The sequence below is a fragment of the Protopterus annectens genome, chromosome 13.part0 (genome assembly GCF_019279795.1).
Source record: "Protopterus annectens isolate FY-2018-M chromosome 13.part0, PAN1.0, whole genome shotgun sequence".
NCBI classification, from domain to species: domain Eukaryota; kingdom Metazoa; phylum Chordata; order Ceratodontiformes; family Protopteridae; genus Protopterus; species Protopterus annectens.
In genome coordinates this window covers 14,970,639-14,994,302 of record NC_056747.1, presented here as the reverse complement: position 1 = coordinate 14,994,302, position 23,664 = coordinate 14,970,639, and the positions used below count along the sequence as shown (strand labels likewise).

Sequence of the window (23,664 nt, the reverse complement as noted above, 5' to 3'; positions counted from 1 at the left end):
CAAATGGGAAATAAGGGCTGACACCAAACTGAACTTGGGAACCATCTCAGATTCAGTAGAGAGAGATCCACAGATAGTCTCCAAGAACCAACTTTGGCATCAAGAACATCCTGGAACAAAACCATTCCCCTAAGTGGGAGGGACAGCTTCTATTAAGTTCCGAGCAAGAACATCCAGAAGGACAGCAGGAGAGTTGGTGATATGGTAAGTGAGGAGGAAACCCCGGCAAAGAAAGCGGAGACTGCCACTGGCATCTGTAACCTAAATGGATCACGCTAGTGAGGAGGAAACCCCAGCAAAGGAAGGGGAGACTGCCACTGCCATCTGTAACCTAAATGGATCACTCTCAGAACCCACTTGCCAAAACAAGCTTTTGCCAGACAGAGAAATGGAGCTTCAGACTTTCTGGACAATTCTGGTTGCAAATCCTTTAGTCAGACATGGACAAATCCTTTGTTCTGGAAGGAGGGGGGTCCTCTTCTTTCTGGAACCTGTCATCACTTTTGTTTTAAAACATGTGCTTTACAGCACCTTGCTGAAACAGTTTATTTTGTTTTATTAAGAAAGTTGTGAAGGGAGGATTGAAATCCTTGGCAAACTTACAAAGGGGAAGGCTGAGGCTGAGGGTCCAGAATTTCTCTATCCAATAGAGAAGGCAGTTCCCCATCCAGAACGGAGCCAGCCAAATCTCCTCTTAACAGTTCCAGTGGCATTAGAATCAAATGCTAATTTCAAAACTGAGCAGCAACACAACGCAGAAGCCAAGTTTCACAAAGTAGATTTCTCCCTCAAGAGAAAACAGACACCAAAATATTTCATATTCTCACAACATGCAAGCATGAATTTCCACACATTACCGCACAGCTGAGAAGTCTAAAAGTAAGTATTGCACAAAAACACTTTCCACATTTGTCATAAGGAGATGGATTAGCATTAACTACATGTTTAGCAGCAGCAGCTAGGTTTTGTCATAAGGAGATGGATTAGCATTAACTACATGTTTAGCAGCAGCTAGGTTGTCATAAGGAGATGGATTAGCATTAACTACATGTTTAGCAGCAGCAGCTAGGTTTTGTCATAAGGAGATGGATTAGCATTAACTACATGTTTAGCAGCAGCAGCTAGGTTTTGTCATAAGGAGATGGATTAGCATTAACTACATGTTTAGCAGCAGCATCTAGGTTTTGTCATAAGAAGATGGATTAGCATTAACTACATGTTTAGCAGCAGCTAGGTTTACTAAAGAGATGGCTACTATTTACTGACATTTGACTACCACAAAGTCCGCCTGGGTAGGAGCTCATTTTCAGCAGAGGCCCGGGGAGAAAAGCTCCGAAGAATTACAAAACATTAATTTTAGGATGTTCAAAAATACATAAAACATCTACAATTTTATTATACCAAATTAGACAGAACTTGAAAACCACTGGTCAAGAATACAAACATGATGACAATGATTTAATACTTACAGACTTACTCTTTCTGTAAACGGACTAAACTTAATACAGACAGGAACTGCAACACAATGTCTTGCAGATATCCATCAGGATGGGGGTTTGACTATGCCTTAAAATGCCAGGCATGCCTGGCAACTCCCCTCAACAGCCAGTAGGCGATAGAATACAGAGATAGGGTTTTGAGGCAGCCTGCACAGGACACATTACTTATTCCTCACTAAAAGAATATTTGGGGTATCAGTGGGCATTCCAGTTGTTGGATGTGTCTCGTTCAGTACATACCAAAGATGACACTACTCACAGACTGTTGTACTACCAGCATTAAATCAGCTCTATGACCTCCTTGGACCAAGAAGCTGCACTTCTGTTTATAAACAGAGCAAGATAGAATTAGTCCGTCTCGAACAGAATTTGCTTGAGAGTCAGCCCTTCTTGGGCAAAACTAGTGTTGGCAAAGGATTCTATGACTGTTACTAATTTACACCCATCTGCAAATTTAGTCAGCCAGAGGCCTTGACTTTATCCAAAAATACAGCAGTCCCAGGACCGATCAATAAGGACTCGGGCTTGTGACTGGCTTCTTTGTAAAGGTGGACTCCCCAGTTCTAAAGTTTCTGCCATCGGGTGACATATGAGGGTTTATACTAAACCGCTTGAGTTTAATAACGTCCAAGCTGGGGACAATGTCAAATGCCTTGGCCAAGTAAACAATGTGATCAGTTTTGCCTTCATCACTGCTTTGGTGACTTCCAACAGGTTGAACAGGCATGACCTGCCATCGAAACCAGATTTGGTTGGATCCAGTATCAAAGTTGGCCTGTATCATTTTTGATCATTTCCAGAATTCCTTCCATTACTTTGTATACAAGATCAGTGAGACTTATGGGTCTGTAGTCTCCAAGCTCTGTAGATGGTCTGTCTTTGTGCAGAGGAATGAGTCGCTCTTCTCCATTCGTGAGGCACAAAGCTTGTTTGGAGGCTTCAGTTAAAATACCAGTTCCAGAGGGCCAGACAGGTCATACCTTATGCTATTTAGAAGGCATTCTGAGAGAATGTCTGGACCGACCGATGCAGTATTATTGGCCTTAGAAAAAGCATAGAAGACCTGTTCCCTATGGTATTTCCTGAGGGGAGACTGACAAGGAAGAGAGGGGTAAAGTTAGAACAGAATGTGTCAGCCAGTAGGTTTGCTACATCTGCTGGCTCAGTATACTTGCCTCCATTAACCATGAGCTCTGCACACCGCTGTGTATTGCCTTCAAGGTTGTGGATATAAAACTTAAGAATGCCTTGTCCTTGGCCAGGGAAGCAACATCTACCTCAAATTAGTCTTGGGTAGACTTTGTCCTCATTAGTTTAGTTTTACGAGACTGCTTTTATCCAGATTTGTGCTACATTTAAATTTTTATCATGGTTTTCTTTATTACAGCCTACTGATGATGCGATTCCACCACGGTGGATTATTTTTTTTTTAAGTTTGTTCTGTACTTCTGATGGGTACAGCTCTCTATGCAAACATTAACATGCTGGTACAGGGTTTCCTTGAACAGTTCTGAGTAGGAAGCAGTGTTATCAGCGTTTATGGGGGCCTGAAATTTTGTCAGGTTACCACTTAATAGTAGGAAGTTTGCCAAAGAGTAGTTCTTGCACATTTCAGGGTTAGCTAGGGTTCTGGGTTCTACAGTTACTTCAAAAGGAGACTATTTTGTGCTCAGACCTACCCAGGCAATATATTAAACTAGGTGGTGTGCAACACCCCCCCCCCCCCATATCCAGTATATATGCATCCCCCGTTGGGGTTCAGGGAGTTTGCATTCCTGCACGTTTGGTGTTGTATACAATTCCCAGTTAACAGCGGAGTAATTAAAGTTGCCCATGAATATTTACTTAATTTACATTTGGTGACCGGGAGGGTCCAACTGGATACAAGTCCATTTTCAGTGGAGGCCCGGGGAGAAAAGCTCCAAGAGTACAATTACAGACAAAAATGTAAGGACAAGACTTTGACATACAACTCAATGCCATGTTCTAAGAAAACAGCACAGGGTATACGACTCAGCACAGCTCCTGGTGGTGTCCTGCAGAGTTCTACAAGCAGCAGAGAGCGAAAGAGCGACTTTGATTTATAAGTATTTTTCTGGCTTTCTTTTTTTGACTGCTGCATTTAGACTGTATTTCACCTAAAAGCATTTTTATATTACTAAACTAGCTCTGCAAGTTGATCTACTGTATTTGTGTTTGCTTCTGAACTGTTTGCACTTTACTGTTAGGCCAACACACTTAAGTGCGCTAGCCGATTTAAAGCATTTACTGTTTGTTACTGTATCTTTTTGTCTGTTTGAAACATAAAAAAAAAAAAAAAAAAAATCCTTGTTTTCCCACCTTTACTGAGCTAGAATAGTCCAGTCTTTAGATTTTGCTGATCTCTGGGCTGTGTCATAGTTCCTGTGTTGTCCATATCCTTACTTGGATAGGAGGAAGCTTCTTTGTTCACCAGTGGGAGTGGAGAGCACTGAGCAGCCTATTTGTCCCTAAAGGAGTGGTCCCAGCCCAGCAACTTGTAGTTTATTGGCCATTTTGGGTCATTTCCTAGCTCTTTTCAACCCCCCTGCTATAAAGCCCGCATTAGCACACTTTTGCACGAAGTTGCTCATAGAGCAGCTAAATTCCGAGGAGAGAAGAGAACTGGAATGAAGATTATGTTAGGGGAGTCTACCCCTTTGACAGATGCTTGAAGTACCAAAACTTCAAATGGCTGCCATATTCCAAGAATTGTTCATAGGTTCATACTAGGCTATCTGCCGTAGGGCATTTATAAGCCTAGCCAGAGTGTGTTTGGCTTTCACCACCCAATTTAAATGAGTTTTACTATGCCCTTTTTCAAGGTTAGTTTACTGTGTCTCTGTCTAGCAGTGACACAGAAGTGATCCCCAGGGTAAACCTACGATCTTCCATCCACGTCAAGATTCCTCTTGAAGAGGAGAGGAAGTGAGGGACTCTGCCTAACGTGGACTGGGATTCTATTCCAGAGTGAAGGGAGCCTCTGGGTTATGAATATGTCCCTCCAGCATGTCCTATTTATTTCTGTGCTGAGGTTCAAGTCCCTCGAGTGCATAGCTCGAAGGGATTTGGATTTTCTGAGGTGAAGCATGTCCATTAATTCTGTGTTGGACATGGCTTTATATATGTCAGGCATAGATCACCTCTAAGTAGGCGGTATGCAACTGAGTAGAGCTGGAGTTCTTTAACAGAGCAGCATATGGCATCTGTTTGAGCCCCTTGATCCTCTTGGTGAGGTGCTTTTGGGGTCTTTCTAGTTGCTGCAAGTGTCGGGTAAGGTACATCCAGAATCCCTTCATAAGGTGGGCTATATAGAAGGATTTTCTAACCACTTTGGCCACGTGGTTGTCAAAGGAGTGATTGCTATCAACTTGGGTCCCCAGGTCCCCAATTACTTCTTCCGTACTGAATGGATTTCAACCTATGTTGTAATTTGTGGGCACTTCGTTTTTGCCAAAGGGAAGGACTATACACTTTTTGGCGTTTAGCTTGAGGCCATGGCTCTGGCACCAGTTATCTGTCTCAATGAGACCCTTTTGGAGGATGCTTGTGTCAGCTGGAGTGTCTATTATGGCTCCCAGTTTGCGGTCATCTGCGAACTTGGTCAGCCATAGTCCTCCCGTGTTGGCCTGTACCTCCGAAAAATATATACCGAACAAGAGAGGTCCCAGGACTGAGCCTTGTGGGACACCACTTGTAACTAGTTTGGAGTCTGATATGGCTCCAGCAATTCTAACCAAGTGGGTTCTGTCCTTGAGCCAGTTTGCAACCCATCTTATGACATAAGGGTTTACATTTAAGCTGGAGAGCTTATCTATGATGCCCGAGTGGGGTATTGTATCGAAGGCTTTTGCGAGGTCCAGGTAGGCTGTGTGGACCACCTTCCCCTCGTCAATGGCCTCGGTGACTGTTTCAAAGAAATCGACCAGGTTCAAAAGGCAGGATCTGCCCTTAAAGCCAAATTGGGTAGGATCCAGTGTCTGTAGGTCCCCAATATCTTTATTTATGAGTTCCATGATGATCCTCTCCATAGCTTTGCAGACCAGGCTAGTCAGGTTTATGGGGCAGTAGTTTCCAGGGTCCGTTGAGGCACCACCTTTGTGGAGAGGGGCCACTGTCATTTTGGACCAACTCTGAGCATACCTGGGAGTTACCACCCAGGTTCCTAACACAACTAAATAAAGCCTTGTGATTATCTTTAGTGTCCTGTGCAATTTTTCTCTCGAAGCTGGCCTTGGATGATTTTATGAGGGACCATAGTTTTTTACCAATACTGATCAGAGATGCCTTCCCTTTTAGGGATTTTGCTCTCATGTAGTAGCTTCCTCCTTCTGTTGTACAGTTTATTTATGGCTGGGGTCCACCAGACAGGACGCCTGCCTTTGGGGGATTGGGTCTTGGTTTTATTTGGGATTGCATGATCCATGCATTTCTGAAGGTGTCCATAGAATGCTGGTATGAAGGATTCTGCAGTTTGGACCGTAGTTTCCACTGCCCCGGGGGGTTTGAAGGATTCCACCGCGGTTTTGAGGAGTGAGAAGTTTACTTTAGAAGTTTTTCACTGTGGTTTTCTGGGCTGGGGGTGGGGTCGGGATGTGGATATCCAGTGAGATTAATTTACGGTCCGAGCTTACCAGTGAGGGGTATACCTCTGGTATGGAGCATAGAGTCCCCATGTTCGTGATGATCAGGTCCAGTATGTTTTCCCCTTTTGTGGAAGTGGCGACTAGTTGTTCCATAGCATTTGAGTTTATAAATTCTTGGAACCTTTGGGCTAGGGTACTGGGGCTTGAGTAACGCTCCCAGTGTATGTTTGGGTAGTTGAAGTCTCCCAATATAATGGTGTTTGGAGAGACCTTCATATTTTCCAGTGTTCTCAGGAAAGCCGGGTGGGGTTCCTGAGTTTGGGAGGGTGGTCTGTAGCAGGCTATAAACTGAAAGACAGTTTTACCCACTGCCAGTTGCACATGGATGGTCTCCGATGCTTCGTGCAGTGCCACCAACCTGGAGGTGTGGGTATCTTTGATGAATATGGATACTCCCCCTCCTTTTGTGGTTCAGTCCAAGTTTTGGGGCCGAAAAGCATGGTATGAGTTATAACCTGGTACTGCTGGGGTGCTCTCAGGAGCCTTGAACCAGGTTTTTGTCACTGCACAGACATCAATACTTTCCATGCTGAGGAGAGCTTAAAGTGCGTGCATCTTGAGGTTTAGACTTCTGGCGTTGAGTAGCATTACCCTTAAGTTTCTTTTTCCTTGTGTTATCTATGGAGGTGAGTTTGTCTTTTGAGCCTTGCCTAAAAAAGGCACTATGGGTGTGGCAAGAGCCTTTGCCAATATCCAAAAGCCCAGGGATGACAGATGCAAGCTGTCCCTAGCGATGCAACGTGGCTTGTCGAGCATGTCACCCCAGGCTGACAGGCACTGGATCCCCTTTGAATGACACCAAAACTTTAGCCAACTGTTGAAATTGATCATCTTGTCTTTATATTGTGGCATCATTATTGGTGAGGGTAAGATGCTACTCAAGGTCAGGGTCATACCGGCTTGGGCTACATGCTCAGACAGCTCCTCTGTCTCTTTTCATGTAGTCCAGAGAGGTACGTATTAGGTCATTCACACCAGCATGGACAATGACAGAGTCATATTTGTACTTGCCTTGGAGTGACCCGAGTGCTTGCATTATGTGGCAAATCCTAGCGTCCGACAGGCAGCTCACTGTGACCTTCTCCTTTTTCAGCCTGGTGAGCGGGACATAAGTGTGCCCGACAATAGAATCACCTATTACAAGTGTATCAGGTGTGTTGTTTAGCCTTAAGGACTGACGCTGTTCGGCACACTGGCTTTGTGAACTATGTGATGCACGTGTTCTGTTTTGGTGTAGCGGTTGCTTGGATGTCTGCTTTGGAGGTCTCTGCTGCTTAGGCAGATTTTTATTTAGAGCCTCAGAATATGTTTTTGTGCGTTTGTGTGTTTGGTTTGCTGTTGTGGTAGGTCTATGTGGGACTGGAATTGTGGTGTGGTTACCTTCTCCTCCTGACTGGTTACGCTAGTACCGAGTTGAGAGAGCTCAGCCTCCAGTTTGGCTATATGGTTGCATCTCTCACATGTTAGAACTTGTTGGGAGGAGGAGGGGGTTGTCTGTGTACATGAGACCGTTGTAACATTGCCTCAAGATTCCCAGATTCACCAGCTGGACTGGAGAGGAAACAGACAACTGACCTTTGGACATGCTGGAATAGTAGAGAACTCAGTTATAATTGAATCAAAAGGGCCAATGGGGAACAGAGTACTCAATGGGAGTATGTGAGGATGTAGTGATTTTAATTTTTTAGTGCCAACTTATAAAATTGCTTGTATGAGCAAGTGCCGGGCTTTAGATTAAGCTAGAGCAGTTTTAAGGGAAAAAGTTAAGAGTAGACTTTGTGGAGCAGAGAATGGTTTAAACCAGATTAAGCAGTGCTGCGCTATGCGCAAAATCGTGCAAAGCCGCGCTAAAGTGCGTTTTATACAGAGGGACTTGAAAGCTAGAAATTGGCCCAAAACGGCCAATAGACTACAAGATTCTTGTGCTGGGTTCACTCCTCCAGGGACAGATAGGCTGCTCTAAGCTCCCCACTCCCACTGGTGAGCAAAGCAGCCTCCTTTTATCCAAGAAAGGAAATGGGCAACACAGGAACTATCCAAAAGTCCAGAATACAGCAAAGCCTGTATTAGAGACTATTCTAGGTCAGGAAAGGCGGGAAACAAGGATCATTTTTTTGTTTTTTTTTTTTTTTTTTGCTATTTAGTACACAAACAGCAGAAAATGCAGTAAATATATAAACACAGGTTAGCGCACTTGAGTGTGTAGCCTCAACAGATAAATTCAACAATTAAGACAAACTTTTAAAGTGCAGGTAAAAAATAACTGTAAAACAGCTTTTAACAGGCAAGAGCGCAGATATTCTCACTTTTCAGCGAGAACGGACAGTCGCACAGGTAATAGCAGAAAAAAATATACTTAATCAGGTAAGCAGTCGCTCTTTTTGTCTCTCTGCTGCTAGCGCCACTCTGCAGGACCATGAGGAGCTTTGCTGAGTACGAACAAGTGCAAAAACCGCGCCAAAGCGGGTTTTATACAGGGGGACTTGAAAGAGCTAGAAGATTCAAATATACAACAGTTAATATCAAAGACAGAAATGTAACCCCAATCCCCAATGTATCACAATCTCATACGGAAACAAGCTAGTATGTGCGATCATCTGATTTCCAATCAGCTGGAGTGGCTTTTTCCACTTCAAAATGTGGACTTCTTGACAAGTTACAGAAAACCCATTAGGAGATGCATTATGTGCAAAAGTATTTGGCTTTAATGGAGGCGGTACTTTTCTTGATGCAACATGTATCTGGAGTAAGTGCAGCTTTCCTTTAGGTCAAGGGGGAGAGCTTGCAAAACAAGTAGGTACCCAACAGGAGAATGAATGTGCAATGGCATGGACTTTGCTATAGGAGGACAGAGTTGGTGCATCAGGAAGGGGATTAAACGTCTGTAATTGGAATAGGTTAGAGGCTTGTTTTATGGGTAGCCATTTGGCTTTTTCTACGGTGATACACACTGATGCTAGTACAGTAAGTTGATAATGAATTGCAGATTCTGTTGGAGATTGTCTGGTGTGTCATTTGTTTTTGGAGGCAGATGCAAAAATGAGTAATCCACATACTAGGCAAGAGAAAACTCTTCTGCCAATGGCTGCTGAAATTGTCTGCCAAGATTCTTTGGCCAGAAGAGGACAGTCGATTTCTGCTGTAACCGAATACACAGAAACAGAAAATTGAGAGAATGAACAAGCCATGATTAGAGGTATTTTAAATGTGGTCATCCCTGTAGCATGACTGCAGTGGTCAGGCTGTAAACAGAGATGTTGGAAGATGCCCCTTTTAAAACTGCCGGTCAAGTGTAGTAATGCAGAGGGGCTTGGTTTAGACTGATTAAGTAGAAAACTGTGTTTAAGCCAGGCATGGAGTGCACAGCTTCAAGTTTGAACACAAATGACCATGCGCAGCATGACAATTTCGACAACAGCAGTGACACAAAACTGAATTCCTGGGACTCTCTCCAAGAGGGGTAGATTAAGAAATGGAAGAACCTATTTTAAATTTGAAGAACCTTTTGTTCAAAAATGTTTGGAACTAAGAAAATGCTGTGCCTAGCTCTACACGTGAGTGTAAGAAGAGTGTGTGGTCAATAAGGTCAAAGGCCTTACAGACATTAATGATAAGAGCCCATGACTGGTTGCCTCTCTTCATGTTGAGAATTGCACCATCTGGTAAGTACCACAAAGTAACTACACTACAGTCCGACCAGTGCCTGTGCTGTTTTAATAAAGAAAACTGTACTGCTATAAAACATACTATGATTTCTGTCAGTGGATAGAAGGGAGACAAACTAAAAACATTTGGATGTAATGAATGCCAATTTCCAGATGTATGGCATTAAATTTTGAGTTAAATTGAGACACAAAGATGATGCTGGATGATTACTTCACAAATGACCTGAGCAGAACAGACGGGTAGATTTTTTATTTTTTTTGGAGAAGCTTGTGCAAAATTGTTTTTTCCCCCCCAATAAAGGGAGGTAGTGTGGAGTGTCTGGCATGCTAATGTTCATTTGAGGAAGGAGGCTGAATTCTATGGCCAAGTCAGAGCAAGTGAGTGGGCAAAGAGTGCATTCCACGCAGGTTTGTAGGAGTTTGCTATTGACAGTTTTATGACCAATCAGTAGATGTACCTACAAATTCTGTTGTGAGGTTAAGTTACTTTGTTGCTTATAGAATGGCTTATTTGGCTACATTCTTTAGGCATGTAAGAGTTATGTTTTCAAGTTTCCCAGGTTACATCTCTTAGCTGAGTAAGGATTTAAATCCTCTTACAACTGTTGATCCGGAATGGTAAAGAATGTTATTGGAGCAGTTGTGTGTTCATGGGGTTGCTGCCGAGATTAGGTCTTGATTTAATATGCTTGACCTTTAACTGAATGTTCAAATTTAGATAAAACACAACTGTAAGGTGAAGAAATGTCACATTTAAGAAACATTACTAGCACAAAAAAAAAAATCTATATACACACACACACACCACAAAATATATACCCATCTCTACCTTTACAGTATCTATATATATATCCATTACTTAAATATGGTCTGGACTCATTACTGGAATATATACCCATCTCTACCTTTATAGTATCTATATATCTATCCATTACTTAAATATGGTCTGGACTCATTACTGGAATATATACCATCTCTACCTTTACAGTATCTATATATCTATCCATTACTTAAATATGGTCTGGACTCATTACTGGAATAATCTGACAAATCTGACAAAATAAACAGGATATTCAAAGTAAAGTGTGCTGTTTTGCACTTGGAGAAGGAGAACTCAAAAGGATTGAGTCAACGTGATGAATAAAATAGGAGTTCTCCGTTTTCCTGCTTTGTAGGGATTGAGTTATTTACCACCTGTGCTGCAGTTTGTTTGTGTTTGTTGCACTGAGGATTATTTGCGCAGGACGACAGACAAAAATCTCTACAGATTGAGGACATTAGCAGATATGAGGTCTTAGTTTTGATGAACGTTTAAAAAAGTTGACATTACTGGATGCCCTACATTGTCTCCCTAGTAGGAGTCTTAATATCTACACATACAAAGTCATAATCAGACTTGTCTAGTTAAATATAATCATCTGCAATTCATTCCCTAGCGTCCATTTCAATTCCCAAATGCTGAAGTCTTTCCCAAGTTGCCTCACCACATGGTGGTGCGCCACCTTGCTCTAGATCCTCCTCAATCACCATATGCAACAAAGGTATTTTCCAAGCTTTATTATTGCTGTTACTCATACAGATTCTGTCTGCGATACAGTGTTCCAACTCTACAGCTTCACTTAAACAACTGCCATCTTCCTCCACTGTTCAAAGCATTAGTAGCAACTCTGTCACCATATTTTGCTCACAAACTGAAATGCTTTGCTCCTTTGGTATCAAGCTATGAGACAGTTTAAGGAATCAAACCTACTTTGGCAAGAAGCATTTTATCTTTACACCCAGAGAAAAAGATAACATTCTGCTTAACAGTGACCCGTATGGCTATGATGTCTGAAATAGTTACTTACTAAGATGATGGATGGCACCTTTTTCACTCTTTCCCCACAGTATTTAATTCATTCACATTTGATAACCAGGAAAATTGGACTGGTAGAACCCCACTGTCAGCAACTGCCGAGGGAGAAAAGCTCCAGCAATTATTTTCCCCCCTATATATCTATAAAATACCTTCATTTAAATCACTGGTGACAGACAAATTTACATCTACACAAAAAAGTAATCAAAACTGTACCAAACATATTTCACATATATCTTTACAACATATAACCTAAGCAACAATACATGAATTCAATCCCTGCCCCCCTTTTTTATATACAAGAAACATCTTCAAACAATCATGCATTTATATAACTGAAATGCAAACCACACAAACAATCCTAGTTACAAACATTTTTACATCACAAACCACACTGACACTCCCAGTTCCAAACTTTACACAATCACTTATAACCTACCCAATCATTTTCAAACACTACATACCTCATTTAAGTCTTGCCCTGTTTTAAACCGCATTCCTCCCCTGAATATATTGTTCCCACAATTCCCATTTCCCCCACGTAGTTTGCCCCTACCATTTTCTAAAGGTCTCAGTGACTATGTTCCTACTTCTAATATAGCTGGATTTCCATTTTCTACCAATTGCTTTTTTGGGGGAGGAACCATAATTAGACACAGCAATGCCTTATGTTCCAAGTATCTCTTTCTTCCCAGTCATACCTCCAACATTTGCTGAGGAAAAATTCTCTGGAGTCTACTTTGGGTATAAAGAGATCTATAAAACATTTCGAAGAAAAAAAACTAAATTTTCTAGATTTTGTTACATATATTTGGAGACATACCTATATCCTCCCATTGTTTCTTCGTGAACTGCCTATCCAATCTCTCCTCCAATCCTAACCTCCTCGGATTCTTATAGTTATCATGCAGTATTTTATACGCTTTACTAATCATTCCTTTAAATGGCAGCGTCTTTTACGGATTCTGCTAAAAACTTTACCCGTGCAGGTCTTTTGTTTAGGGCCCCCCTATTTCTACAGTAATCCTTGATAGGGAAGGCAATCTCTAACCTGCAGTCTTGGTGTCTTCCCATTCTATCATCTTTCCTTCTCCAGTTATTTGCTCCCAATTACCTTGCTTCCTTTGCCAGTTTTCTCCAATAAATTCCAGAACCCTCTTACCTATTGTCTGTATCCCTAACTGCAGTCATTCCAGTTAGCAGAATCTCCTTTCCCCATTCCAATAGAATACTTTCTGCGACTTTATGAATATAATATTCTGCACGATTGTTATTCTCCTTAAAGGCCTGCATCCAAAATCCCAGACTCCTTGTTTCTTGAACCCCCCCCTCAACATCATTCCTTTTCACTTCCGCTTGTGCTATGTTTAAGAGCCTTAACTGTATAGCTCTGAAAAACCCCTTCAAATTGGGTAATCCCAATCCGCCCTATTATACTGGAAGAATCACCTCATACCACTCAACTCTTGCGGTCTTCCCCTCCCAGATAAAGTACTTCAGCTCTTTAATTGCCATCCATAACTTCTCTGGTTGAATATGCATGGCCTGCATATAAGACTAGAGGGATTAACATTTTGACTGGCTATATCTTATCCATATAACAAGGCTTCCATTTTCTCAGCTTTTGTATTATCCTTTGTTTCGTCTCTTCCCACATATCCTTAGCTGCCACACTAGAATCATTTTTAGTCCATACCCCTAAATATTTTATCATTATGTCCCATAAATACAGACACCAATTCATGTGCAGGTACATAATTAGCCATAGACTTTGTTTTAGCCTCACTCATTTTGTATACCAGAGACTTGCAAACTGTCTCACAATGTTCAACAACACTGTCTGGTTTCGTCAGGTATAAAAAAACAGTATCTGCAAAAGACCGCTTTTCTTGACTACCATACCAATTATATACTTGAATTTCTAAAGACATGCATTTCCCTGCCCACTGGTTTTAACTATAATGTAACAAAGGGGAAAAACACCCCTGCCTGGTTTCTCTGCTCAAGCAGAAAGTATCAGGGAGGACCCTACCGAAAATTTTCACCTCCGAACCCTCATATATCCTCCTACTCCACCATCAAGACTCAAAAACAATGGTATTTTCTTACCTTCTGCTTCCCACTCAAACATCAGTGTTTTGTTAATGTTGTCAAATGTTTGCACCCCTTCACCAAACCACACTGACCCATATCTATCAAATTTCTGCCATTACTTCTGTCATTCTTCAGTTTCTCCTTATCAAATAGGATCGGTGGAGACCCAGGCAGCCAGTTTCTCTATCACATTGTTTCCATGGACACATGAAGAACAGATGCAAAATAGTGAGCAGAAAGTTATGTTCTTGATGTACATTTGTTTCCTAGACTTTGGAGGGAGATAATTTTCTGGTTTACCAATACTATGATGTTACAAAATGCTACCAAATACACAAGGAGAGTACTATATCATCCAGCAGAGAAATAAGGGATGGTGCCCATTAATTCAGATTAAATCAAGGACGCTCAATCCTTTCTCCTCCAGAGGTCTGCAAACATGTAGTACTAAAACTTATTTTCAGTTTGATTACCGGGGAAGTCCACCGGGCCAAGAAGTGCCCATTTTCAGTGGGGGCCCGGGGAGAAAAGCTCCATGTTGAATACAGTACAATAAAAGGGAAAGGTGGTTTTGGTGCATCCAGTTCTCTGTAGTGGAAAACGCTATTTGAGTTTTAGTCAGTAGTTCAGGAATGTTGGGGGCGGCACAGACCAAGGTAGAGTCATCAGCATATTGGATGACTGTAGTGTCAGGGATGATGGTGTGAAGGTTATTTATAAAGATGTTAAAGCATGGGTCTGAGGATGGACCCCTGAGGAACGCCAGTAGGTGTAGGCAAGAAGGAAGAGGAGGAGTTCTTCCATTTGACAGCTTGAGATCTGTCAGATAGGTAGCTGGAGAACCAGGAGAGAGTATTAGAGGAGAGATTAAGGTTGGCGAGATGGAGAAGGTGTGTGTGGGAGATGGTGTCGAAGGCTTTAGAAAGATCTAGCAGTACTGTGGATACAATGAGTCCAGAGTCTCGAGCTTGATTGACAGTTTCTAGGAAGGATAGTAGGGCAGTTATGGTACTGTGGCCAGGACGAAAGCAGTGCTGGGTGGGTGTTAGAAGGTGATTTTGAATTAGGCAAGGCAAAAGTTTGTGGTGTACACATTTTTCTAGAATTTTAGATATTGGCAAGAGGAGGGCAATGGGGCGGAAGTTGGAAATAGAGGTGTTTTTGCCTCCTTTGTGTAGAGGAAGAATGTAGGCTGAACGCCAGAGTTGGAGCACATACGATTCATTTAAGGATCTATTAATCAGGATACTGATTGGGAGAGCAATGCCTTCAGCTGCACATTTGAGGAAGGAGGAGGGTATGTTGTCTGGAGCATTAGAGCAAGGCTTTAGTTTGGTAAAAACGTTTTTATAAAGATGGTGGATACAGGTGTGACATGGAGAAGGGATACAGGTGTGACATGGAGAAGGGATACAGGTGTGACATGGAGAAGGGATACAGGTGTGACATGGAGAAGGGATACAGGTGTGACATGGAGAAGGGATACAGGTGTGACATGGAGAAGGGATACAGGTGTGACATGGAGAAGGGATACAGGTGTGACATGGAGAAGGGATACAGGTGTGACATGGAGAAGGGAGTTGACCGATTTCCAGAATTGTTTAGGGTTCATGTTGTTGTTGGACTGAAGTTTATTATAGTAGTTTTTTTTGTCCTTGTTAATAAGTTTTTTTTACTTGGTTGCGGAGTTGTGTATATTGGAGCAAGGCAGAGGACAGTTGACTTTTCTGGTAAAGCTTCTCTCTGTGACGCATAATTTGTTTAGTTTCTTTGGTGAGCCAGGGAGCAGAATTGGTTTTGATTCGTTTGATTCTTAGAGGGGCTTACGAAGACAGAGTTAAATGCTCTACAGCGTTGTCGAGAGGGAGAGTGTTTAGGATTTGCCAATTAATTTGTTTAAAAATGTTAGAAAAAATTGAGGGGTTGAAATTGCTAAGGTTACGAGTTTGAATTGGTTTTTGTTAGGGCGAGTTGCTGAATGGATTACTTGGGTGAAGTTGTAAAGGTTAATGGATAGTGAAGGGGATGGCGTGTTGATTTTTATTCCAGTCAATATTGACATCGCCTAGAATAAAGTTTTTATATTTTATTTCAGTTGAGGCCCAGTGAAGAATATCTTCAAGGGTGGAGATATTGTTGCCAGGGGAGATGTATATGGAAATAATAACTTGTACACATTTCCATCAATGAACTTCATATAGCAGACTTGTCACCCAATGCAAGTCGGGATTAATTTGTTAAACAATACCTAGAGCCAGTTACGCAATGTAACAAACTCATGCACTACTCTAGAATGTACACTGCCACTTAGTACGGTACCTCAAAAAGGGCACAATGATCACTTTATGTAGAGTCACATAACAAGAATAGGGGTGGCAGCAGTATGCCCAGAGGATTTTTCCTGCAGCACTACCCCATTTGAAACAATGCCAAACTGTGCATTTCCAACACCTGCAAGGTAAAAAGCATATTGGAACACAATGAACATATGCAGATGTCCCCCCCCCCCAACACCACGACTACAATTATGGAAAGGCAACAATGGTCTTCATTCTTTTTTAATCAAGCATTGTATTTGTCTTTATACATCTACACTTCATAGTACAAATGTCAGACCTTCTCAACCCCACCTCCAGGGTAAGAATGTAAAGCTTACCATCATGACAGTCTAGAACTTTGGTTTATGTAGCACACTTATCGGTTTCAGATTCTACATGGGAAAAACAAACCATTTGTAAGAAAGGATGAGGGATTATCGGTATTGTACTAAGCAGGGCTTCGAGTGTAGTGACCTTTCTAAACATACTATTCAAGTGGACATTCAACATACTTTTGTTTTCCAGGTCCTACATGTGGTAAGGGTAAAGGCGAGGATGGGAGACATTGTAAACAAACAGAGGAAACTGAACTACAATGAATCTTAAGGCTAGGGTCACAGAGGTCTTGGCCTGAATGATAGTGTTCCCCTAAAGCAGGCGATCTAGAAAGTTAAAAAACTGTTTTTTTATATTTAGATCGTTTTTATGATTATGAAGTGCATAAAAATGTATTAAAAATGCATCGAAATGCATCTAGACATGCCTTCTAATTTATATCATGATATAGTTACTTGTTGCATATCTTGCACTTTCCATGTGCTTGTTGCTTTAATTATGTATGTTTTAATCTGTCTATGCTTTCATTAATGTTTTTGGGGGAAATTTTTGTAGCTATGATTGGCAATGAGATTTTGTATTTTTATATACAAGTGGCTATTTTAATTTGTTGTCTGATGATGCAGTGTCTACCACAGCAAAAAATGCTTATGTCTGTTTTAATAAACCTTTATTACTTTAATATCTAGTGTGAACTGACTATTTCATCAGCATTTGCCTTCTACTGGGGATTTTGTTGTTGCTTATTTGTGACTTGTATATATTTTTTTTTATCTACTTTACATTTGTTGACCAGGATAGTCCGACTGGATACATGTCCATAACCAGTTTGCTTATGTGGAGGAGCAGTATAACCATCATGTTTTAGATTTCTATAAAGATTTAACTTGTTAGAAAAGTAAAAGTAGTTTCTCTTTTACAGCTCTTTGCTGACCCAAGTGATGTCCACCAGAACAGTTCATGCAGGTGGCAATTTCCTTAAGGAAATTATGCAAGATATGCAAAGGGGAAAAAATGCTAGCACATTCATGATCTGTAGAAAGAAACAGGCTGAACCTGGGTGGTGCTGAAGGCCTTCTGGGCACTAAACCTTTCCATGACACATTAGAGAGAAAAACACTCAATGATAACTACACTGGAGAATGGCACTCTCCTTTAAACTACACATAGAGGTCCTGCCACCTAAAAGTTCTCTGCTGACATCTGCCCTTATTACTCGAAGGCCATATTCCTACCCTGGATAGTCACAACATCCAGTTACAATTCTTGTTGATGTCGCAAATTAGATTCATGCCTTGAGTGGGTAATGCGCGAGGAGTTAGACTTGCGGATATGGAGCATCTCTAGTGGGGCAAGGATTGCCTTGTAGGAGAGTGTCGAATGTAAAAAAATGCTACTCTACCTGCTCACAGAAGCAGCACAGCTCTCCCTCCTGGTAATGGAATGAACACAGCTGTCTATAACAAAATAAAAAGGTGTGTGCTGAATTCAGTGGCACTGATTCAAAACACTGTCTACCAAATCATTCACAGACTAAATGTAAACATAAACTACGTCAACGGCAGATCTCAGGATTTAAGATGGAAAAATATACTAGGCTTGACAGACCCCATCAGTGTGCTTGCCTTACCTCCATTTTCCTTCTTTGTCAAGGACATATGGAAGATGCCTTGCTATCAGCATATAAATAAACAACTCTGCACTGAATTGCGGAGACTGTTCTATATCAGCTGTACAATAAATGCTTCAGCATGAATGTAGTCTGTTCACACCAGGCTGATCAGCATTCACAAAGCAAGACGCATGCTATGCAAACACATGCAGCTCCTTCATCTTCTCCAGTTTTATTCACCCATGAACCAAAGCATCTTGGGGTCAACACCTTGGACAATGAGCTCAAGATTTACCTCAATACCAGTGGTACAAGCATGTATCCACTCAACGTTGCCTTGCTGATTTTCCCAGTGAGCTGTACCTCAGTGCACCAAGATATGCATTAGCCTAAAGATCACCAAATGCTGCCTTCTCTCAAAAGAAACGCTTCTCAGATCCTTCACACATCTCAAACTCTAGTACCTATAAATACCACAAATCCTAGCATTCTTAAGGCCTGTCTCTACGAAATTGTGCCAAAGCCATAGTCAAACATGATACTAAAAGATGCACAATTGTACTTGTTGGGCGAGATAGCCGATTTCCCTATTACCATGTTGATAATGCACCCTAATCATTGATACAGGGATCAGGAATCTGGGTATGCACACGGACAGAATTACCTTCTACTACCACATGGCCAAAGTGGGGAGGAAATTTTATACTGTTCAACTTGAAATAAGAGCATGGCATCTAGGTCTAAACAGGTCATTATCCCACTGTACTCTGCTCTTATCAGACCAGTCAGGTAATACAAAGCTCCCTTCGGTATGCACCTGACCAGGCAAATGCAGCAAAGAGCGCTCTTGGATGTCCCTTACAAAAAAGAAAACAAGGCACAAGAAACTTGCCTTACACAGAGCGTCTTAAAAGCCCCTTCCCCTCTACTCAGTCCGCTACAGACTGAGGGGACATCAATGCCTGGCTTACAAGGCATCGGCAACCCACACACTGACTTGTGAATCTCCTGCATATTCTTAAAAGTTCCAGAAATACAATGTCTAGGATCATAGGAGGTTACCAGGCTAATGGCCCTGGGCCCCTTACAAGCCGAGCCAAAAGTTTATCCCCCAAAAAGAAACCCCAGTCAGCACCTGCCACCCATCAATGAGGGACACAAGTGGAACCCCTGGACAAATTTGTTGTTTCTCATCCACTCATCAAGGTTGTGCTTGAAGAGGGTCAGTGAGGTTCTCTGATATGTATGGAAACTATTCCAAAGACGGGCAGCCTCAGAGACGAACCTGACTCTCCAGCAGCTTTCGTTAGTGTCACATATACCTTTTGACTGAGTAATGCGCAAGGAGTTAGGCTTGCGGATATGCAGCATCTCTAGTAGGGCAGGGTCCAAGATTGCCTCGTAGGCGAAACACAGATCACCCCTGAGTAATCTGTACGATACAGAGTAAAATGATAGCGATTTGAGCTTGTCTGGATAGGACAGGTTTTGGAGGCCATGGATTCTCTCCGTTTTCCAGTTGGTGCAGAGATTTGGAGAGGTAAACACCAAACAGGACATTATACTCAATTATTGGTCTAATGAGGGAGGAATATAAAGAGGCAGTAACCTTTTTTCCTGGATGCAATCCCTTTACTTATGAGACAAACCAAGTAAAAGGCTTGTCTGACCGCTGCTGCTACATGATGGTCAAATGTAAGACTGTTGTCAACCAGGTCTCTCACCATAGGTTGCGTACTTAGCGGGGTTGCTGTTGATGTGGTAATCAGTAAGGGCCGTGTTTTTGTCAAATGGTACAATACATTTTTTTGCACGCGACTTGACACCAATCATTAGTTGCTGCGAGACCCTCGTGCAGTACGTTATCATTTGGGGAGTCAATGACTGCACCCAGCTTACAGTCCTCCACAAACTTGGTCAGCCACAGACCTTTTGCCAGTGCCTGGATCTCTGAGAAGTAGATGCCAAACAGTACAGGTCCCAAGACAGATCCCTGGGAAACTCCACTAGTGACAGGTCTATTTGAGGTGGAGGTGCTTATTTTGACCTTATGGGTCCTATCAGATAGCCATCCACCTGAGGAGACAGGGATTCAAGCCAAGTTGTGTTAGCTTTTCGATGATAACCAAGTGGGGGGATTGTATCAAAGCAAGCTCTATGTACTAAACCTTTCCCTCATGAGGAGACAGGGATTCAAGCCAAGTTGTGTTAGCTTTTCGATGATAACCAAGCGGGGGGATTGTATCAAAGCAAGCTCTATGTACTAAACCTTTCCCTCATCCAGGGCCTTTGCGACAGTCTCAAAGAAGTCAACCAGGTTCAACAGGAAAGATCTGCCCTTGACGATTCCAAAGTGGGTGGGGTCAAGTGCTTGGAGATTGCCTACATCAGATCTAAGTACCTGAATTTTTTCTATGACTATTCTGACTCTTCTGTAAGAATCAGAAGAGACAGATCTGTCCCAGAGACTTCTCCTATGAGACAGGCTTCCCAACCAAGTGAAGATTAGTTTATTACCCAGTTTAAATCACAACCTAGACTACTAGATGGGAAATTTACGCATGGCCCATCACCAATACGCTCTCTCTATCCATAATTGCCTGGTCCAAAATTTACTATTTAGATACAAAAGTTATTAATCTTTCAGGAAAGCTTGGTTAGGTTTAGAAATACCCCCTGTGTCATTTAAAAATAACAATTAAATTCACTTGTCATACCTCCACTTTGACACTACCCAAAGCCATTCACTCATTTTAACTGTTACTTTTTAAAAGCAAACACTTGATCATTTTGACAGTGTCACCATCATACATTTTCACTTAAACACACAACATTGTATAACACACTAGTAAGCAACTCCAGTACTGGCAAGACCATGCGCACATTTCACATCAGAATCAGTTGCATAAAGGAATTGCATGTAATGGTCAGAGAGAGAAATAAGAAACTACCATTCCATACAATAAATCAGGATCCTTTCAGGATTCTGGTCCCCTAATAACTTATTGTTGCTTAGTAACACCAGAAATCTACAGCTCATTATATTTCACTTACAAACAGACTAACAATGCAACAAAAAAATCCCTTATGCCACTAAGGGCATCAGGATGGTGCCAGGGAGTCTTTATGACCTCAGGAGCTCAATATTTTGACAAGCCACAATCACTATGGAGTACATTAAAAGTTCATAATCTGGAAGTATGCATAGTTACAGCCACTACAGATATGGTCACATTTAACTACTAGGCAAGTTCTGTATTAAACTTTAAACAGAAGACGATGGAACTCAAAGCCCATGCTAAAACAACTCTGTTAAACGGATAGTGTTACTTATTCTGCAGTTTTACAAGTATCACTTAAATGCTCGATCATTTAAGCCACACAGTGCATCCTTGTTAAATCTCTATTCATATACATATCTGTGTAATACTTCTCACCAGCCTCCAGATGGTTATGGAACCAGACCTCTTGACTAGAGAGAGAAAATTAAATAAATAAAAACCCAAAATGCGAAAGTAAAAACATGTTTCAGTTTGAAATTGTCTGCATAATTATTTGTGTTTACATTTTTAGACAGTGTAGAACCATAATCAACTTGGATCATCATCATGCTCAGACTGAAAAAAAAAAAAAAAGAAACTGACGAACTGGCAAAAAGAACTTGTGAATATGTTTAGAAACACAAATTAGGGTTGGCATGCAACCTATCTAGACACAATCTTATTTGATACAAGAATTTAGCACTATAATAAAGATAGGCTAATACTGCTGCTATGAAGTGTCAGCAGGAAAACGCAATGACATACAAGGTAAGGGGAGAACCCAAACAGTTTTAAACACAGACATTACTTCAAAGCAGAACCAAGTGACAGCACCAAGGCCAGTGACAACAACAAAGTCACACTTCAAGTCAGTACAAAATGAAAGGAAACAGACAGGGGAATGGAAAGGGCAGAGCACGCAGGAGTGGTACAACTTTCAGAAAGTTAAAAATATAAGCAACCCCCATCAAAAACCAAACATAACAGCGGCAACATTAACCAACAACCCCCGACTAGCATGTTACATTGCAGCTTTCTCCTGCGAAGAGTGCTCCTGTTGTCATGACTGCTGCCTACTACGTGATGTGGGAGCAGGGGCTGCCGGAGACAAGGCTGAGAGGGCTCAGTGCATCTGCCCCCTCCCGCCTTTCTCCCATCTGCTATGGCCTGCCTCTGTTCACACAATGTCCAACAGGTCCCGTTTGGGACAGAACTTCCTACTACCGCCCACGTAATTAATTTAGTGAAATGGTCCCTTTAACGATTAATGTAAACTCCTGCCGGTTGGATAACAAAACCAACTTAAAAAATAAACATCACAAAACATGGGAAACGAGGGCTTATTTTCACATGACAAAAAGTCGGGAACCGTCACAAGTAAAACACACGTACTGTGCCCCGGCAAACGGGCTGTCCAAGCCCCCAGACGAGCACAGCCCACATCTAGATCCACGGGACAACTGTCCACAAGAACCGCAGACAAGCGACTCCACACGAGTAACTGGACGCAGCTTTAGTGTGCCACCCACCACCCTTACCTGAATTCCCCTGGATACCTGCAACTGATGGATTCTCTGCAGCCAACATCACCAAGTCCACTTCCAAATCCACAAGGTGCGGTAATCCCCCCAGGAGCTGCGATCACAGCTGTCACGCGCCTTCTCCTGCCCCTTCACAACTCCCGTAGACGGACTCAAAGCACCGCTGTTGGCACCCTCTACCCCGGATGGCCCTCGTCACTCAGCGACTGCTCGTATTTGGCGGGAACCCATGTCGGCGGACACCGACTCCACACGATTGGGCAGTGATAAGTCACTGACAAGCGAATTCTTGTATGAAAACAGACGCGGCGGAATATAGGCAGCTGTACTCGCCAATAGCATGCTGGGAAAGTTGTGACTAAGCAACCATTTGGGACAGGGCCTAGCACCTACTGGTTAATTGGACAAAAGCAGCGACAGTCTCAACAGTGCGCTGTGTTTCTTGTTTTGCGGTTGAATTTTTTGTTTATGTGACCTTACACAAGATGATTTAACAGTGTTTTAATGCGCTATGAAAACTGTAATAGGCTGTGACCCCAACTCTTCTGTTCTGCCACAGATTACCAGATTATTTTCAGTACCTAGTGTGTATAGCTTCTGTAACATTGATGTAGTCACCTTACCTTTTCAAAAACTTCTAAAACAGTCATTCGTAAATACCGTCCCGGGGAGGAAAGCTACAAATGACAAATATGTACGCATATAAGATGCACACAGTACACAGGGATACACCTCTGTTAACATAAAAGGAGTACTATAAAGCAGGCTTTCATTCATATTGTACCCTATAGTGTACACATTTTCATTCTTATTACATTATACCCTAACAGTAATAGATATATGTGAGCAAACTAACTTATATTATTTGTCTTTGATAACTATGATAGCCTGACTTGGCAAAGCCAGTTTTCAGTGATTGTCCCGGGATAAAAGCTCCCATCTAATTACACGCTATATGTGTGTGTGTGTGTGTGTGTGTGTGTAGACAAATAGATATACACGTACACAAGTACAATTCACAATGGAGTACTATATAAAC

At 41.9% G+C, this 23,664-nt stretch overlaps 1 protein-coding gene across 3 annotated transcripts in view; it reads right to left on the bottom strand.

Annotated features, from left to right (window-relative positions):
- Positions 1–22,913, bottom strand: part of CHAF1A (chromatin assembly factor 1 subunit A) — a 1,619,257-nt gene extending 1,596,344 nt beyond the window's left edge. For 2 of the 3 annotated variants that reach the window (XM_044090585.1, XM_044090587.1), the window contains exon 1: positions 22,623–22,913. In XM_044090585.1, the coding sequence (XP_043946520.1) occupies positions 22,623–22,671 (49 nt within the window). In that variant the 5' untranslated portion in view covers positions 22,672–22,913. The remainder of the gene's footprint in view (positions 1–22,622) is intronic. The other variant, XM_044090586.1, reaches the window with a different exon arrangement.
- Positions 22,914–23,664: the final 751 nt, after the last annotated feature.